The sequence below is a fragment of the Lissotriton vulgaris genome, chromosome 7 (assembly GCF_964263255.1).
Source record: "Lissotriton vulgaris chromosome 7, aLisVul1.2, whole genome shotgun sequence".
NCBI classification, from domain to species: Eukaryota; Metazoa; Chordata; class Amphibia; order Caudata; family Salamandridae; genus Lissotriton; species Lissotriton vulgaris.
Window position 1 is genome coordinate 1080695908 of NC_141695.1, and position 17209 is coordinate 1080713116.

At 50.3% G+C, this 17209-nt stretch overlaps 1 protein-coding gene across 1 annotated transcript in view; it reads right to left on the reverse strand.

The window, feature by feature from the left end:
- The window catches only part of LOC147702949 (uncharacterized), a 4293369-nt gene that overhangs the window by 2533510 nt on the left and 1742650 nt on the right, over positions 1-17209 (reverse strand). The window contains exon 10 of the mRNA XM_086929459.1: positions 12275-12576. Within this exon, the coding sequence (XP_086785585.1) occupies positions 12275-12576 (302 nt within the window). The remainder of the gene's footprint in view (positions 1-12274; positions 12577-17209) is intronic.

Sequence of the window (17209 nt, forward strand, 5' to 3'; positions counted from 1 at the left end):
CTCCCGTTGGGGGCCGGTGACGATCTAAACCGCGACAGGTACTTCAATGTTGCTGAGGTATGGGGTGGGGGTGGTGTTTCGGGGACAGTTGTGAGTGGGGGTGGAGAGGGGGAGGGTGTTGCGGATGCAGTTGGGTGGGACGGGGGGAGGGTGAGAGGTAGGGGGGCGGTTGGGGAAGTTGCCTTTTTGATCACAGTGTCTGCGCGAGCTCGATTGCAAATATGGGTGTGTGTGTTGCTCCGGATGCCAGGGATCTTGCTTATCCCTCCTATTGATAATGGCTGACGTCCGGGGAACGGGCAATCCACAGGCGTTACTGCGAGTGGTGAGCTGGAATGTCCAGGGGATGGTGGATAAAATTAAACGAGGGGCGGTGTTGCCACTAGGGAAAGGAGAAAGGGCAGATGTCCTCCTCCTGCAGGAGACGCACCTCCAGGGCACTAAAACCCACAGTTTACAGAGATATTGCTACCAATAAGTGTTCCACGCAGGCTTTGTGAGGGGATCTCGAGGTGTAGCAGTCCTAGTGCATCGCAGACTCCCCTATGTGCATTAGACACAATGGATCGATGCCCATGGTAGATTTGTGTTCGTTAAAGGTATGGTTGGGGACGAACCGATGGTGTTTGGTAGCGTGTATGCCCCGCCCCCGTTACAAGAGGCACTCATTGAAAAGTTGTTTGCGGTGTGGGCTGATATCCCAAATGTACTGGCGATTGTGGGCGGTGACTGGAACGATGTGATGGATGGACGAATGGATAGCTACAGGCCCGGAGGGGGGCCCCTAGCAGACACCCCCACGAAACTGAGCGGCATGGTGCAGGGAATGGGATGGATTGACTCGTGGAGATACCAGCATACTCTGGGTCGCGAGTATTCCTACGTCTCCGCGGTGCACCGGTCCTTTTCTAGGTTGGACTACTTGTTCGTTCCCTCCCCCTGGATAGGGAGAGTGGCATCCACGTCTATTCTTCCACGTGGTCTTTCCGATCATTCTCCTGTGACATTAGACTTATGCCTCGATAAGAAGCGACAACCCTTTCGGTGGCGCCTGTCTACGTGGCACCTACAACAAGACGACTATCAGTCGCACATTCGGGAGGCCATATCTCACTACTGGGAGGACAATGATGGGCCCGACATGGACGCCGCCACCCTGTGGGAGGCTCTAAAACCCGTGATCCAGGGAGTCGACATTGCCTGGTGTGCGAGAGCCCGTAGGACCCACAGAGGGGCCATAGAGGAGGCGGCGGGGCAAGTCGGAGAGTTGGAAGGGGAGAGTAACACTGGGGATGCGACTGAGGTTGTAGGGCAGCTGCTATTAGCACAGCAATCCTATACGTCCCTGTTGCTGGACGAGGCGCGCCAATTGTGGTTAGCCACGCAGAGTAGAATATATCAGTGGGGGGATAAGTCTTGTTCCATGCTCTACAGACTCTGCAACAATACCTTCCATGCGAAGTCCCTGCCGGGGCTCCGCGACGAGCGGGGGAACCCAGTGACGGCCCCGGAGGATATTGCTGCCAGTTTCGCACAGTATTATGCGGCCCTGTATGCCCCTCAGGAAGTTCGCCCCGCGGAGGATGTCGACAAATTCTTGGCTGACCTTCTGCCACGCGCGCTCTCGGATGAGGGTCGCGATCGGCTGGAGCTCCTGTTATCACTGGAGGAGTTGGGTACGGCGCTCGGGGAGCTCAACACTGGGAAGGCCCCGGGACCTAACGGATTCCCATGTGAATTTCTGAAAACCTTTCATCTTCAATTGGGAGTCGGCCAGGGAGCGTGGTCGCCTTCCAGTGGACTGGCGACACGCCGAAATCGTGGTTTTCTGTAAACCCGGGAGGCCCCCGGAACATCATTCCTCATATAGACCGATATCGCTCCTAAATTTTGAAGCGAAACTCTTGGCGAAAGCCCTGGCCAATCGTCTTCACCCCTACGTAACGGACCTAGTTCACCCTGATCAGGCAGGATTTATGCCCCATAGGGCGATGAGACACAACATTTGTCGCGCCCAGGTGGTGGTAGAGGCGGCCCGGCAGCCGGGATCCCGGCGGCGCTCCTGCTGGCCGGCATAGACAGAGCCTTTGACTCTCTAAGCTGGGTCTATCTTCGAGCGCTTCTGTCCCGCCTGAATCTTGGGCCTCGTTTCCTCTCATATCTGCAATTACTGCAATTACTGTACTCAGACCTGACGACGTCGGTGAGAGTGGCGGGGGTGATATCAGACCCTTTCTCCATCGGCCGAGGCACCAGGCAGGGATGTCCCCTATCACCCTATTTATTTGCATTGGCTATGGAACCGCTTGCGGCTTGGGTGCGGATGGACGCGCAGTTGCAAGGGCTCGAGTCGGGTCCGTCGGATCGCATCGCACTCTACGCGGACGACGTCCTCTTCTTTCTTACGGACATAGACAGGTCAGGGCCTAGAGTTCTTGAAATAATGCGTATTTTTGGGGAGGTATCAGGCTTACACTTAAATGTGCTGGAGGGACGCAGAGAGAGGGGGCCCTGGGCGTCTGCGCTGCAGGAGGCGGGTGGCGGTATCAAGTATCTTGGCGTCTTCTTGACCGATGTACCGGGGTTGGCCTGGGCGTGCGACGTGGTACCTGTTTGGGATCGCGTACGATCTGATATTAAGACATGGTCCAGAATGCCCCTGAACATCTACAGTTGTTTGGCAATATTCAAGATGGTGGCCCTCCCGCGCCTCCTGTATCAGCTGCAAAATCATCCATACCACAGTGGTTTCGACAAGTGAACTCGGTGCTAAGCCAGTTTCTCTGGGCTGGAGACGCTGCGAGAGTGGCCCTTTGTACTTGCTTTCTCTCTACGTATTGTGGGGGCTTAGCCACCTCGAACATTCTGTCCTATTATCAAGCGTCCCACCTGCTGGTACTCAACGAATGGTGGTACGGGAACCGGGGCGACCCGGCTTTTGCCCTCAAGCGCTACATAATAGACCTGAACTCGTTACATACTATCCTATATTCCGCGACCATCAGAAAGAGGCTTCCCGTGGTCACCCAAGTGGTCTTCCGAGTGTGGCGGGGAGCTTTACGCCGTATGGGGTGGTGGAACAAATTGACGAGAGAGACTCCGCTGTGGCAGAATGGACAACTACCGGCCCTGGCGCCCTTGGTGGGGTTTCGGGGCTGGGATGCCATTGGCATTTCCACATTGGGGCACGTTATGAAAGGCACGACACTTAAGTAGTTTCAGGCGTTGAGTGAGGAATATGCCATGCCCCGAACCCAATTTTTTAAGTACCTACTGCTGCGACACGCCCTGTCCCCCTCCCTGGTAGGCCTGGACTCGTTGCCTGAATGTAGTCTCCTAGAGGAGGAGGACTGGCGTGAGGCCCTAGAAGCCCGAGAGGAGCGGCATTAGCAGTGCGCTTACGTTTCATCCAGTTCAAATATTTACACAGGGCCTATTACACCTGAGACCGGCTGTGGAGAGCTGGATTGATTGCCTCCCCTGAGTGCTTGAGGTGCGAGCGAGCGGTGGGCACATTTATCTATACAGTGTGGTCATGCGAAAAATTGTTGAGATTTTGGATGGGAGTGTGGAATTGCTTGTCTGAGGTGCTGGGCTGGGACCTCCCTCGCTCGCCGCAGCTGGGCCTGTTGCATATAATGGAACAAGTTGGAGGCGTGGCTTGGATGCCGAGGAGGTAGGCAGCGTGAGCTCGGAGCTCCGTGCCCGATCCCGGAAAATATCCTGAAAATTCATTCGAACCCCGAGATAAAGGACATTATCCGGTACTGGACGGTACTGCGGAGGGTCCGGGTCCCGCGGAAGACGACACCGAGCCATCCCGCAGCAGTAACTTAACTTCGAAAGCTGAACTCGGCCGAGAAGTCGCGGACCCCAAAATGGCGGCGATGGCATGAGATCGCTTGTGACGGAGACATCTGCCCGGAGACCCACTGAAGACCGCTCCCGGACACGCTAGGGGTGCTGGCGGCCGTGTCGCGCCTCTCCCCAGGTGTTGGTAGAACTTTGGGCGCGCCCTTGGGCGGTGGTTGAGGACCGTCTCCTGATTGGGGCGACAACGATGCGACAGTGACTCGGAGACGAGAAACCCGGGTCTCAGGCGCAACTGGTGCTGGCCGAGCCACGACCGCTCAGTGCTTCCTGCCTCTTGGTGACATTTCTGGACCTGAGAACCCGGCCGGAGGACGGTGCCCGGCGACGCTCGGAGGGCGACCAAGAACACATTTGAGGTCCACCGCCCATCCCGGCCCAGATGGGGAAACCGAAGGGGAAGGGGGATGGCGCGACCGACACTGAGGCGGCGGAAGGAGCAGAGAGAGACCAGGCGGCGCTACAGCGGATGCAAGATCGCATCCTGGAAGCCATCGCCACCACAAAGGATGCCCTACAGCAAGATATAGCTCAGGTAGCAACGGGCCTGGGCCTCCTGAAGGCCGACCACGACAAACTTAAGGACAGGGTGAAATCCGTGGAGACCACGGTTAAGGACTTAGCCCCGGCCCAGGCAACGGTGAAGGCCCAGATGGCCGACGTGATGGACCGTCTGAAGGTACTGGAAAGGAGGGCCGAGGATGCAGAAAACAGGAACAGGCGCAACAACGTACGCCTAGTGGGCCTGCCGGAGAAAATTGAAGGCGACGACATGGTGGGCTACTTGGATAACTGGCTGCGGACGGAGGTGGCACCTGAAGGCCTGTCCCCCTTCTTCTCCCTGGAGCGGGCACATAGAGTTCCGGCGCGTCCGCCAGCCTTGGGCCTTCCTCCTCGCCCGGTGGTGTTCAAGTTGCTCCATTACCGGGACAGAGACTGGCTTTTACAGAGGGCGAGAGAGGCAGGGCCCTTTCAAGTGGAAAACAACAGAGTCACCATGTTCCCGGACTACACGTTTGAGACTCAGCGACTTCGGGCAAACTTCTTGTCCCTCAAGCGCGAGCTCCGCCAGGAAGGTATCAAGTACTCCCTGTTGTTTCCAGCCAAGCTAAGAGTGGTGGTGGACGAAAAATCTTTATTCTTTACGACTTCTGCGGATGCATGGGACTGGTGGGAAACTTATAAGGCAGGAACGGACGGTGCTAAGGCCAGGGAGGAAGAGGCCAAGATGGAAAAGCCGATCAGACAGTCCCAACGGATCAGAAAGAATCGCAGGAGGACCGGGAAACCCTCGATGTCGCAGACGGAGGCGGAGAGGCAGGCGGCCCTACAGGCGGTGGTGGACTTATCTAGAGCCGCCAGGACTCAGTCTGGGAAGGGCACGGATTCGGAGGCCCCGGGAACGGGCTCAGAGACAGGACAATCGGAATTTGGTGGAGCCCGGGGCCCTATTGTGATGCCGCAGACCTCGGGAGAGATACTGGAGGCATGTTGAACTGGTTTGGCGGAATGGACTCGTTGGTTGGACACCGGGGCGATGGACCCGCAGCAGTGGAAAGACATTGATTGAGGTTTTGGGGATCTGTACTGTGGGGATTGTGGGGTGGAGCGCGCGGGGCTGATTTGTTGGAGGTTCTATAGCATTGAGCCGCGCCTTACTGGCCCCTAAGGTCATCGCAGTGGGGACTGCGAATATTACCACCTTTCCTTGAGGGGTGATCGGGAGTGTTGGTTTGGATGGGGGTACTTCCAGTTGCGGGGGGGCCTGTCCTGGGGGGGTGGGAGTTGCGAGCAGTTGGGGTTGCTCAAGGGGTTGTAGTTGTTGGAGGGGTTTGGCTTCCTGTTTGGAGAGGGTGGGGGGGAGGGCCCGTGGTCGCGGGAATTAGGCGAACACTGTTCTTTGTTGTATGGTCAGGTTGTGTAGGGGGGAATGGCTAGTACTGGAGCGTTGAAATGTGTGACCTGGAATGTGCGGGGCATGCAGTCCATGGCGCGCAGACATAAGGTTCAGGCGTACCTCAAGCGTAGGGGGGTTCACATAGCGTTCCTGCAGGAGACGCACCTAAATAAGCAGGAAGGGGCGGCTCTACAAAGGCGCTGGAGGGGGCAGTTATTCTACACGACATTTTCAGCATTTGCGAGGGGGACATTGATTTGGATACGGGCGGGGGTCCCCTTCCAAGTCTCGAAGTCATCGATAGACCCAGAGGGCAGATATGTGGCGGTGGAAGGAAGGCTGAGAGGCAGGATGATATCGCTCTGCAATGTGTATGCTCCTAATGTAGACCTGCCCGCTTTCTTGTCTACCGTCTCGGGCAAATTGGCGGGTTACTTGGCGGGGCCGGTCCTCCTGGGGGGGGACTTCAACTCGGTTGAGGATGTGCTACTAGATAGGTCCCATCCCCCGCTACGCGCGTCCCCAGCACATAGGATCGCCAAGCGTAGATTAGAATGGCAGGAGAGCTGGGCCCTCACGGATGCATGGAGGGCGTTGCACCCCACCACTAGGGAATACTCCTTTCACTCGCACCTGCATGATTTACATGTGAGGCTGGATGCGTTTCTTTGTTCGGAATGTGTGCTCCCTGCGGTGGGAGGGGCGGAATACTTGGCAAGGACGATATCGGACCACAACCCCTTGTTGATGTCTCTGGAATGGATGGTGACTGTTAACTGCGTGCCAACATGGCGCCTGCAACCTGACACCCTGGACGACTTGTTGTTCAGGGAGGCCCTGAGTGACCGTATCGAGAGGTATTTTGAGGAGAACAGGGGTTCGGCTTCCACGAGGGCGGTTGAATGGGATGCTTTCAAGGTGGTGGTGCGGGGACACTGTATTGGGCACACGGCAGGGGCACGGAAGACTTTGTTGGACGACTTAGACAAGGCTGAGACACGGCTGAGGGATCTTGAGAAGAGGCGCCCGAATCACCCAGAACTGCAGGAGGGGCTTAGCGGGGCGCGGGAGGGGCTGGCGGTAGAGCTAGAGCGGCTGCGTAGCTTCGACCACAAGGCATACGTGACGAGGGCGCATGCGGAAGGTGATAAGGCGGGGGCGATGTTGGCTTGGCTTGCTAACCCTATCCGGGGGGGAGGGCCGATCATGGGGATACAGGAACCAGGGGAGGAGCCTTGCCACACCCAACCCGGGATCCTGAACAAGTTCCGAGCTTATTATGAGGGGCTCTATCTGAGTGGTGATACGGGAGGGACGGAGGAGCTTGAGGAGTTCTTGGACGGGCTAGAGTTGCCGCGAGTGGAGGACTCGGAGGCAGAAGAGTTAGGGCGGCCAATCTCCCTCGGTGAAATAGGTTGCGCTGTGAAACAGATGGCTAGAAACAAGACCCCGGGCCTTGACGGTCTACCGATCGAATTTTATGGCAAATACCTAGAGCGTCTTGCTCCTCGGCTGCGCGAGGTATACAATGAGGCGCAGGAGAAGGGCCGACTCCCGGGCTCTATGTGCGAGGCCCTTATGATCCCACTCTTGAAGCCGGGCAGAGACGGTGCGGCGCTGTCCTCGTACCGTCCGTTATCTATGTTGACGACGGATTACAAAATCCTCAGTAAAATACTGGCCAACAGATTGCTGGTGCACATGACGAGCCTGGTTCATGGTGACCAGTGCGGTTTCATACCGACACGCAACACCACCCATAACATCCGCAGACTCACGAGACTGATGGGTGTGGACTGGCCAGACACCGTCTCCCCATTTGTCCTGTCCATCGACATTGAGAAGGCATTTGACAGCCTCGAATGGGGATACCTGTATGAGGTGATGCGCCGCTTCGGGTTGGGAGACGGATATATACAGTGGACCAAGGTCCTCTATACTGAGGCGGTGGCGAGGGTCCGGGTGGGTGCGCTGATCTCGAGACAATACCCGATCAGGCGTGGCACTAGACAGGGTTGTTCCCTGTCCCCGCTACTGTTTGCATTAGCAATGGAACCCTTCGCTGCGGTAGCCAGACTGGGCCGCCACTACGCAGGTCTGCCTTTTAGGGGGAGGCCGCACCTCATCTCCCTTTACGCGGATGACTTGTTGATGTTTTTGGCCAATGCCGGCGCCGAACTTCAGGGGGCGCGGAGGCTACTGGAGCAGTTCGGTAGGTTATCGGGCCTGAGGGTCAACTGGCCTAAATCCTGTCTGTTTCCCCTGAGGCCGGGAGAGCCGTGCCCACTCACTGCTCAGGAACTCCGGTGGGAGCCGCGCTGCCTACATTATCTAGGGGTTTATGTTTACCACTCCCCGTCCGACCTGCTGGATGGCAACGTAACTCGCTGTATTAACGCCCTGCGTGGATCTATGGATTTCTGGGCGACTCTACCGCTCTCTCTGGCTGGTAGGATTTCCCTGCTTAAAATGATAGCCCTGCCCAGGCTTTTGTACTATTTTAGGACACTGCCGGTATGGATCCCGAGTTCGGTTTTCAAACGCCTGAGGTCACTGATTATAGCGTTCCTGTGGGGCACGGGTAGGAGACGGATAGCGCTCGACACGCTGCTACGCCCCAAAGATGAGGGAGGTATGGCAGTGCCGGACTTCGAAGGATATTACCTCGCTGCCCAGCTGCAGACTTTTACTCAGGAGGTGGCAAGAGTTTATAGAGGTCCCGAGGACGCGAGAGTCGAAGGCACCCCGCGACACGTTCTGGCTTATATCACGCTGCACCAGAAACTCCGAGTGGGAGACCTGACGGTCGAGGAGCAGACTTTCCGTCTATGTTGGGACCGGGCCCGTAAGCGGGCGGGTGTCCGCCTTATGTACGCCCCCGAAATTCCGTTGGGAATGGTCACAGCCCTCCCACATGGAGGTGACTGGTCACGCTTGCTCGGGTGGGAGGAGGCGGGAGTACACGTGCTGGGTGACCTCTACGAAGATGGGGTGTTGCTGCCGTTTCGGGACCTGCAAGAGAGATTTGACCTACCGAGGGGTGACTATCTGCTGCACGCGGCAGTCACAGGCGCCATGCGAGCCCACTGGGGAGAAGGGCTGCAGGAACCAGGTACCTCAATGGCCTGCCAGTACGCCATGATGGCGGCGGGAACCTTTAAAGCCGTCACATGCCTGTACTCGCGGATACAGCGGGAGGCCTTGCAACCTCTGGCAGCCCTGAAGGCCAAGTGGGAGCTGGACCTCCAGGTGGAGATACCAGACACGACCTGGGGCCAACTATTGAGGAGGGCGCGGAAGAGCTCGAGGAATGCCAGGTTCCAATTAATCCACTTCTATGTTATCCACAGGGCATACCTTACGCCCGGAAAAATCCAACAGTACTTTGGGGCGACCGACGCTGCTTGCCCCAGGTGTAATACAGCGGGGGCGGATTTCTGTCATATGCTGTGGGATTGCCCCTCTTTAGGCGACTACTGGCAGGAAGTTGGACGGGCCCTTAACGGGGCGACGGACAGGGATATCCAATACACTAAGGCAGTTGGCATCCTTCACTGGTTCCCACACACACCTAGAAATACGATGTCAAGTAAATTTATAGATTTAGGGCTTATCCTGGCCAAGCGGGAGATCACACGAAACTGGAAGTCCAGAGTGGGGCCCACATATAAAAGATGGTATGGGGAGTGTCTGAGATGGGCCGCGTGTGATAGTACCCTACGATACCAAATGGCCTGGAGGTCGAATGATGAGAAAGCACTGGAAAGGGCGACTGCATGGGAGGTGATGGTGCAGGCGCTCAGGGATGTGGACGATGAGGGGCAGGAAGGCGAGAGCGAACTAGCTGGAGCAGACCCTAACATTATACGGGAGAACACACCTTAGCGATTGTTTGCTTCCTCCTGCAACACACCAGGCACTGATAAAAGGTTACTCAAGCGCAGCGCGACCACGGGGGAGGGCGGGTAGGAAGCTGGTTTGGAGGGATGTTGGGGTACCGAAATTTGGGGAGGGGGAGGGGCGTAAATCACAAAAGCATTCCAGGGTTATGTGCACAATGAAGCGGTCAGACAATGTAAGACGTATGAGCTCAAGACGGAGATGAAGCTGCCCACGTCGCAAGCGGCGAGAACTCCCCGGACGGAAAACGAATGTATTCAACTGAACTGGTCCTTGTCATAATCATTTTGCTGAATATCTTGTCTGTACTTTTATATTGGTGATGCAATAAAAATGATGTTAAAAAAAAAAAAAAAAAATGGAACAAGTTGGAGGAAACATATATAAGCACCATCTACTGGTCCTGGGCCTCACAGTAGCCAAAAGGGACATTGCCCGGGCCTGGAAGGACCCCAGGACCCCTTTGCTGGAAGTGTGGAAGAGGGGTTTGGACTTTTGCATGGGGTTGGAGCATCCAGTGTTTAAGGCCAGGGGCTGCCCCCGGAAACATTTTAAGATATGGAAGCGATGGGCAGACTACAGAGGGCTATGGCTGGACCCGCCTGCGCAACAGGACGTTGATGCCGAACAATTCTTAGTTGAGCCCGGGTGAATGGGAGTACACACTGTTAATGACTTGATTATCTCTGCTCTTGGACTCTGTAGACACTGTGAGGGGAGGGGGGTTGGAACTGGGGTGGAGGGGAGGGGGTGGGGGTTGGGAGGGCTGTCTTCACTTAAAAACGTTGATTGAACTGAAATGTATGCAATGCCTTATTATTTTCTCACTGGTCCTTCGGTGTTTTGAGGGACAGTGTCCTATATGCAAGTTGTCAACGAAATAAAAATTTTTCTGAAAAAAAAAAAACTTGACGATAGGCATGTAAGAGAGCCCAACCCCTGCGACCCACTGTACATAATTCCTTGCCTTTCTCCACAGGAACCTTCTGTAAACAATTTAAAACATCTTCTGGCGTTGCTTTTCCCAGACAGTCAAAGCAGCACTCACTTAATCCTGAGGTTTTAGAATACTCACGCGCCAGCGTGGAGTATGGCGTCGCCTCCCATCCAGGAATTTGCATGGGGGCTAAAGGGATTTCACTCGGTGCCAAAGAACCAAAACCACCTTTCGTCTTTTTAAACATGTTTCTCCCCGCGTAATTTAAGAATCGTGCCGACTACGTGAAAATGTATTGCTTTGCCCACTTGCGTGATCTGAACTCACGGACACCACTTACTCACACAGAAACTTCAACACTCCTCTGGAGGTGAAAAATGAGCTTTAATAATATTGTAGGCAAAGGCAATAAGTCACTGAAGCTAAGAAATTCTTAAGCACCGAGTGAAAGGCAATAAACTATGAATACACCACACTATATACATAAATATGAAACTGTGGATACAGGTATATAAACAGTTAATGTACAAAGCACCTCACCAGATTCATTTGCAGCACTGGAGACTTCAACATCCCTGGCCAAGCACTGAACACCAAGTCGGTAACCCATAGACCGGGGCTCAGGGAGTAATCTCTTCGGACACCAAAGTTTTCCCGCGAGTGCGTCCACTCCAAGCCTGAGTTTCTGAGCTCCACCCCACAGACACCGCTTTTTATAGTTTAAATCATATGTTCGAGAAGCCTCTAGCAGGCGCTCTCGCCCATCTATTTACAGGTGCTGGACCCATCTCTGCATCAGACCCACCCAGACAGACCTGGCCAGATTCTGTTTGGGCTGTGCCAAGGCAAAAGACATTCCTTTCCCAATCTCCGGCCTTGGAGCTTTGCACGGCCATCCTCCCTCTGTCCTAGAGTTAAGTATGGAATGCACAAAAACACTCTGAAGGTACAACATAACCTCACGAGATGCCTCGCACCTGCTTGTACTGGTTTATGTGAAAACATGTTTATGTTACTGCTGAAGTGCAACTACAGGGCACTGCAGCACAAAATGGAAGTGCGATGTAAGATCAGAGCATTGCATGGAATTGAGGTCAACATGTAATTTAGCACGTGTAAAATGGCAAATGCAGTACAACGATGTACAGGAAGCGCAATAACAATAAAAATATAAACTCTTATCTTAATTTTCCTTATTATTGCTATCTCTCGTATTGGGAGATTAAGGGATGCTGCATAGAATGCATGTTGTCTAGTGAAAAAAAAACCGTATGACAAAAACGTAAAAATATAATTAATGAAAAAATAAAGCCATGTCATTGACTCGGAGTTCTGAATAAAAAGAATTATAGCTGTTCCAAGACAAATAACTCCTATAAAGAACTTGAATCTAAGTTACAACTAATCAATATAAAATCATTAAAATCAAATAAAATTTATTAGCAACTAATTATTTTTAATGAATGGTTATTTAAGGCAAAATGCACGTTTAAAGAATCAAATGTGCATTTTCTTAAAACCTCTCTAGCTCCCATCAAGTAACTTGTGCAAATCTCTAGATATTTAAATGCTTACATACCAAGAAGGTATAATTGTAATCAACATATATAAATTATACAACTACACCTTCTGAAGGGAAGGAGACAAGGATCCTTAATGTTAGCACTAACCTTACACTGGCGATGCTTGACAAATTGCTGGAAAGAGTAAGGTTTCCAGAGTTGGGATTCAGAACTGGCATTACCACACTGGGCAATTCCTTGGAAACAGTCAAATCCTTTGCAGGTGGGATAAGGCCAGTTAGTTCAGGCATTAAATGTTTACTCTCTTGTGGTAATGATGAAACAATATTAGCACTCTCCTTTGGAATCATATGGTCTTGTTCTGGTTTTCTCTCTGCTTTAGCTTCGTTTACTTTATCATCTTTTAATTCAGATTTGCTTTCATGGCGGTTTCTTTCCTTGTCACTTTCCTGCAGCATAAATGAGAAACAAAAATATATTAATGTGATGGAAATAATTGCAACAAATGTATTAAGGTCTTGATTAAAGTGGGAAGATATTCTCATTGTGACTCAAATTTATGTTTGTGGTTGAAACAAGATTACAAGTAGGGTGCAATTAGCTCCACCAGCTGTTTACCCTTCAGTTTAACCCTGGAGAAAATTAGAGCGAGATTTTCAAATAGTACAAATTGCCAGGTTGAGCTTCTCATACCAGGTGAAAACATGCAAAATTTGAGGATAATTCTGTTCTCTTGACCTTAATAGCCCTTTTGATTTGTAGGTGCCCAATAAAGTTCAGAGATCCGGATGCCCAGGAGATACTGTTTGGGGTCAAGGACAACATGTTTACATATTTATTTTGTTGGTGGGCAGCACAAATCCTTTGGCAGCAAGATTACAGTACCACATTATGGATCAGGGAAGGGCATTGTCTGGAGTTAAGGTAATATTTGTGCCCATATATTAAGGCTGTTCAAACTTGTATTCATGGTTAATCCATTCAAAGCATTTATTATTGGGGCGTAATGTTGTAAGTTCAGACTGCACTATTGACATTGCTTACAGTATAAAAATGTGTGCACACGTTTCAAAGTTTAACAATATGAGGCTATGTATAATGCTTTCAGGAGCCTCTATGATAAGATGCAAATAGATGCACAAGCTTGAAAGCAATTGATGATTCTTTGCTTTGAAATGAAAATGTTCCTAAAAAAAATTCAACTAGGAAAGAAAAAGTTTTGCTAAACCACTGTGAAATTCTAGGTACCATTATCATTTATCAAATCAAAATGTGTTTCATGCTAGTATCTCCCAAAAATACTAATATACAATGGAAAATCAGTGTAGCCAGTTTGGGCAAAATTTTGGGAAACATGAAAATAAAGACGCACTAGAAAATCCCATAGGTAGGATATTGGTGGTCAACCTTTTGGTGTTGTCAATACGTGTCTTTTTTTGACATGGTTTTTGTAAAACTTTATTGCAGTGGGAGCTACTTGGCCCTCATCATTATAAAAAACATTGGCAAAAGCAAAAATAGTTTTGGTCTGAAAAACCACACATTGACGCAGTAGTTCCTGTCACTGAACAAAGCTACTTTGTGTGTCAATACGCTCCTTGTGAAAGAGCAAAATGCTGTCACTCACCGTGAAGCCAGCTGTAGGCAGAGAGATGGAACGGTAATAAAAACAAAAGGTCTTGGTTAATTCCAAACCTAAAGAGGGGCCCAATTCTTAAAGAAAGTCACAAAAGTGCACCCATGATATATGTCCTTGAATTGGTGTAGATTTATGGCTTTCATGAATTCAGTAGAATTTACAGAAGTAGGCCAGGAAATCGTAGTCCTAGAAAATATTTGTGAACTGCATTTAAGCCCGAGCAAATCTGCATGTAGATGAAAAAATCGGTTGAGTCCCGTAACAAGCTCACTTTTCCACCGACCACTTTTTTCCCCAACCCTGGAAGAAATTTAACCTTTACCCTTGTAAGGAGTAAATTTCCAACCTTTTTCTGTATGAGAAAATATTAGACAAGAGCTGAGGAAAATTCATAAAACATGTAAGTTAGTAAGTTAGTTCGTTTGCACAGACTCAAAAGGGCATTCCATTAATGGGGAACTATTACTTACCACTACCTCCAGCCCCAGTATGTAGCTCTGCGAAAAGGTGGCAAAATAAGGAAATTGCTAGTATTTAAACGCTACTATGGTATGAGATCTGGCATTATCAGAGAGGCTATTATCAGAGCTCTTAGATAATAAGACTGTTGCCCTAATTTGTCGCCTAATTTGTCGCCGCACTACAAGGCACCAAAGGGACAAGTGGATTTTGTTACAGGACAAGTAGATGTATGAAGCAACCCTTCCCATGGACAAGTAAATATCTTATAAAATTTCACACCCCTGAAAGCTAAGTGATGGTCTGGTGTCTTAGCGCAAAAAAGCTGGAGTGAAATTCTCATGCCAAAAGAAGGGTGCAGATGCAAGCACTCTAAAGTGGTGAGTATGTGTCTCTTCCTTACACCTGAATGCATGCTGCCTTGTGCAGTTGCATCTCCTTTGCCAAACCTTGGCTATGTGGATTCCGAAGCTGAACAGACAGCTGTCCCAATTTTGCTTCTTAGGTGTGCTTCTAAATATCATCCCTGTCTATCTTTAAAGTGGCATCTTTGGCCACTTGTATCAAGCTATATAACGGGACTGCCATAAAACAATTCAATAGTAGCAATAGTGCATGCAGCAAAAAAACAAAATGGGACCACCCCAGGCTCACAGCACACCATTAAATTCCCACATACTGAGAACTAAATATGTTGTCATCCTTTTGGCACCCATTTCTAAGACTCCATGGCAAATGGTCAAAACACCGAGGAATAAAGTAAATCTGGGGCTATTCCTAAGCACCTAACAAACAAAGATTCGTCAAAAGCAAAGCAGGATAAAGGGTAAAAACAATAAATATATATGGGACAGTTCTCTTAGCCATCATCAAACCGAGTTTACTTGCTTGCAGTAAGTCAGAGATCTGAAAGCTGAAGAATAAGCGCCCGATTTAAATCTTGGCATACCGCTATCAGCCTTGATGGAGGTATTTTCATCCGATCAGCAGTTTTAATGCGTCAATGGCGCACATTCGTCTGCCATCAGATAATACTCCATCAGCATTTCAGTGGCTGTTTTCCGCGCACCCCAATTTATATATGCCTGTCAGTTTGGAAGAGTCTTAGAAGTGTACCGACAGAGTAATTACATTATGGACTCGTTTTAGCTGGTCGTATCCAACGTGTCTTAAAGACCCACACGTTGGTCACACACTTGAAATGAATGGGCTGAGTAATGTCACCATACTCTAAAACAGACCCCACTCTATACCATGATCCTTTGCCTTTCCCATTTTTAAGATGCAGGACAAAGGGTTTTTTTTTCTAGCCTTATTGCACATCACCTGTTTTTCTTCTTAATCTGTGATTTCATTTGGTTATCTGCACCATATCTGGAAGAAGAAATCTCAGATTTAAAGACAGAATTGACAGTCATGGAGGATGAGATAATTAGGGTAGAGCCACACTTTTTTGAGCCTTTGATCAAAGTAGCATTATAACCCAGAAAAGGCAAATATGCCTTTTGAAATGTCACACGAGTGAATGATGTATCTAACAACAGGAGGAAATTACGAAGTGCTGAAATGCTCTGTGGGGCAGAGTACAATCCTTGGACTCTATAGACCACCTAGAGGACCAGCAGACTAGTGGTGGTTCACCCAGGCCCATGAACCTCTTGATATGGGAGGCTAATGTGTATGGAACACTACACACTGAAGGCTTAGCCTAAATCCCTGGTGGATTGGAGACTGGAGAGTGGTAAGCTCTGTGTCCTCATTATTATCATGCAAGATGGTATTTTTTTTTTTTTTACTTGTAATGTGTTTAATTTTTTTGTATGTTTTTAGTAAATTTTGTAGTAAATTATTACCTTTTTTTGTTTAAATCTTTTTATGAATATTTTTAGCATTTTGCACAATTTTAGGAAAAATCCTGACGATATACAGTGTGTATGTGGCTGTGTTAGGCAATAGAACATGTACAAATCAGCCATCAATCAATGTATGACTTTTGGGGTACGTGGTAGTCCATTGTGAGAGTCCAAGAACCACTCCCCTGGATAGAAGGGGGTATCTAGGCCCAAAGACCGCATCTCCAGAGTACATGAACAGAGCTAGAACATGGTGCGTTATGCGTCAACTGTGGACACAGGGTACAACATACTGAGGACAACATAAGATAACGAGGGGTGAGGGTAGTCGCCTGTGACCTGTTTCTGCGCCTAGTAGAACCTGGGGGTGGGGGGGGGGTCAGGTTTGGGAGAAGAGGCCTAGAGTATGCCAAATCCAGTGACAGGAACAGGATTCTAGATGTTTGGAAATCAGTGCTCTTCAGAGACGAGCCTTGACCGCCAGTCTCCATCAACTCCCACGAACACCCTGTGCCAGTGACCATCTTCTAGAGCTTCAGTACCATAGCATCCCATTGATGTGCTATGGGGAGTTTACGTAAGCCAAGGAGATCTTCCCTTTGGAGTGACATCCCCTCCACCCTAGCCCAATTTAGTAGAGATCGTCCCCAAACAACTGTGGGGGGGCGAGAGAGGAGACTTCCATCTCCTGGTTATGAGAGGCTTCGCAGTTATTAGCCCCAGGTCTGAAAATCTAGAGGTGGCCTTAAGTTTCTTGTTCCTGCTGAATAGATGCAGGAGGTAGAATTCCCAGTGAAGATGGATCACCCGGGAAGTACAACCCACCAGGATAGTGTAAACATGAGACCAGTAGTCGTGCAGGATAGCACAGGACCACAGCATATGGAGAATGTCTGCGTCTATGTGTCAGCAACGATGGGATAGCCGCCACACTCGTAAACAGACCCTAAGTGCTTTGATTAGGTTTAACCTTTGGCAGTTCTATTGTGAGCATTTAAAACAAAAGAAAAATACATGCTTTTAGCCCGAGAGTAACAAGCCTTGATGCACAAGATGACCCATTGAGAAATGGTCCATTTTGTGCACCGCCCGAACCTTCTTAGCGCCCACGTAACCAACAAAGAGTTGGTC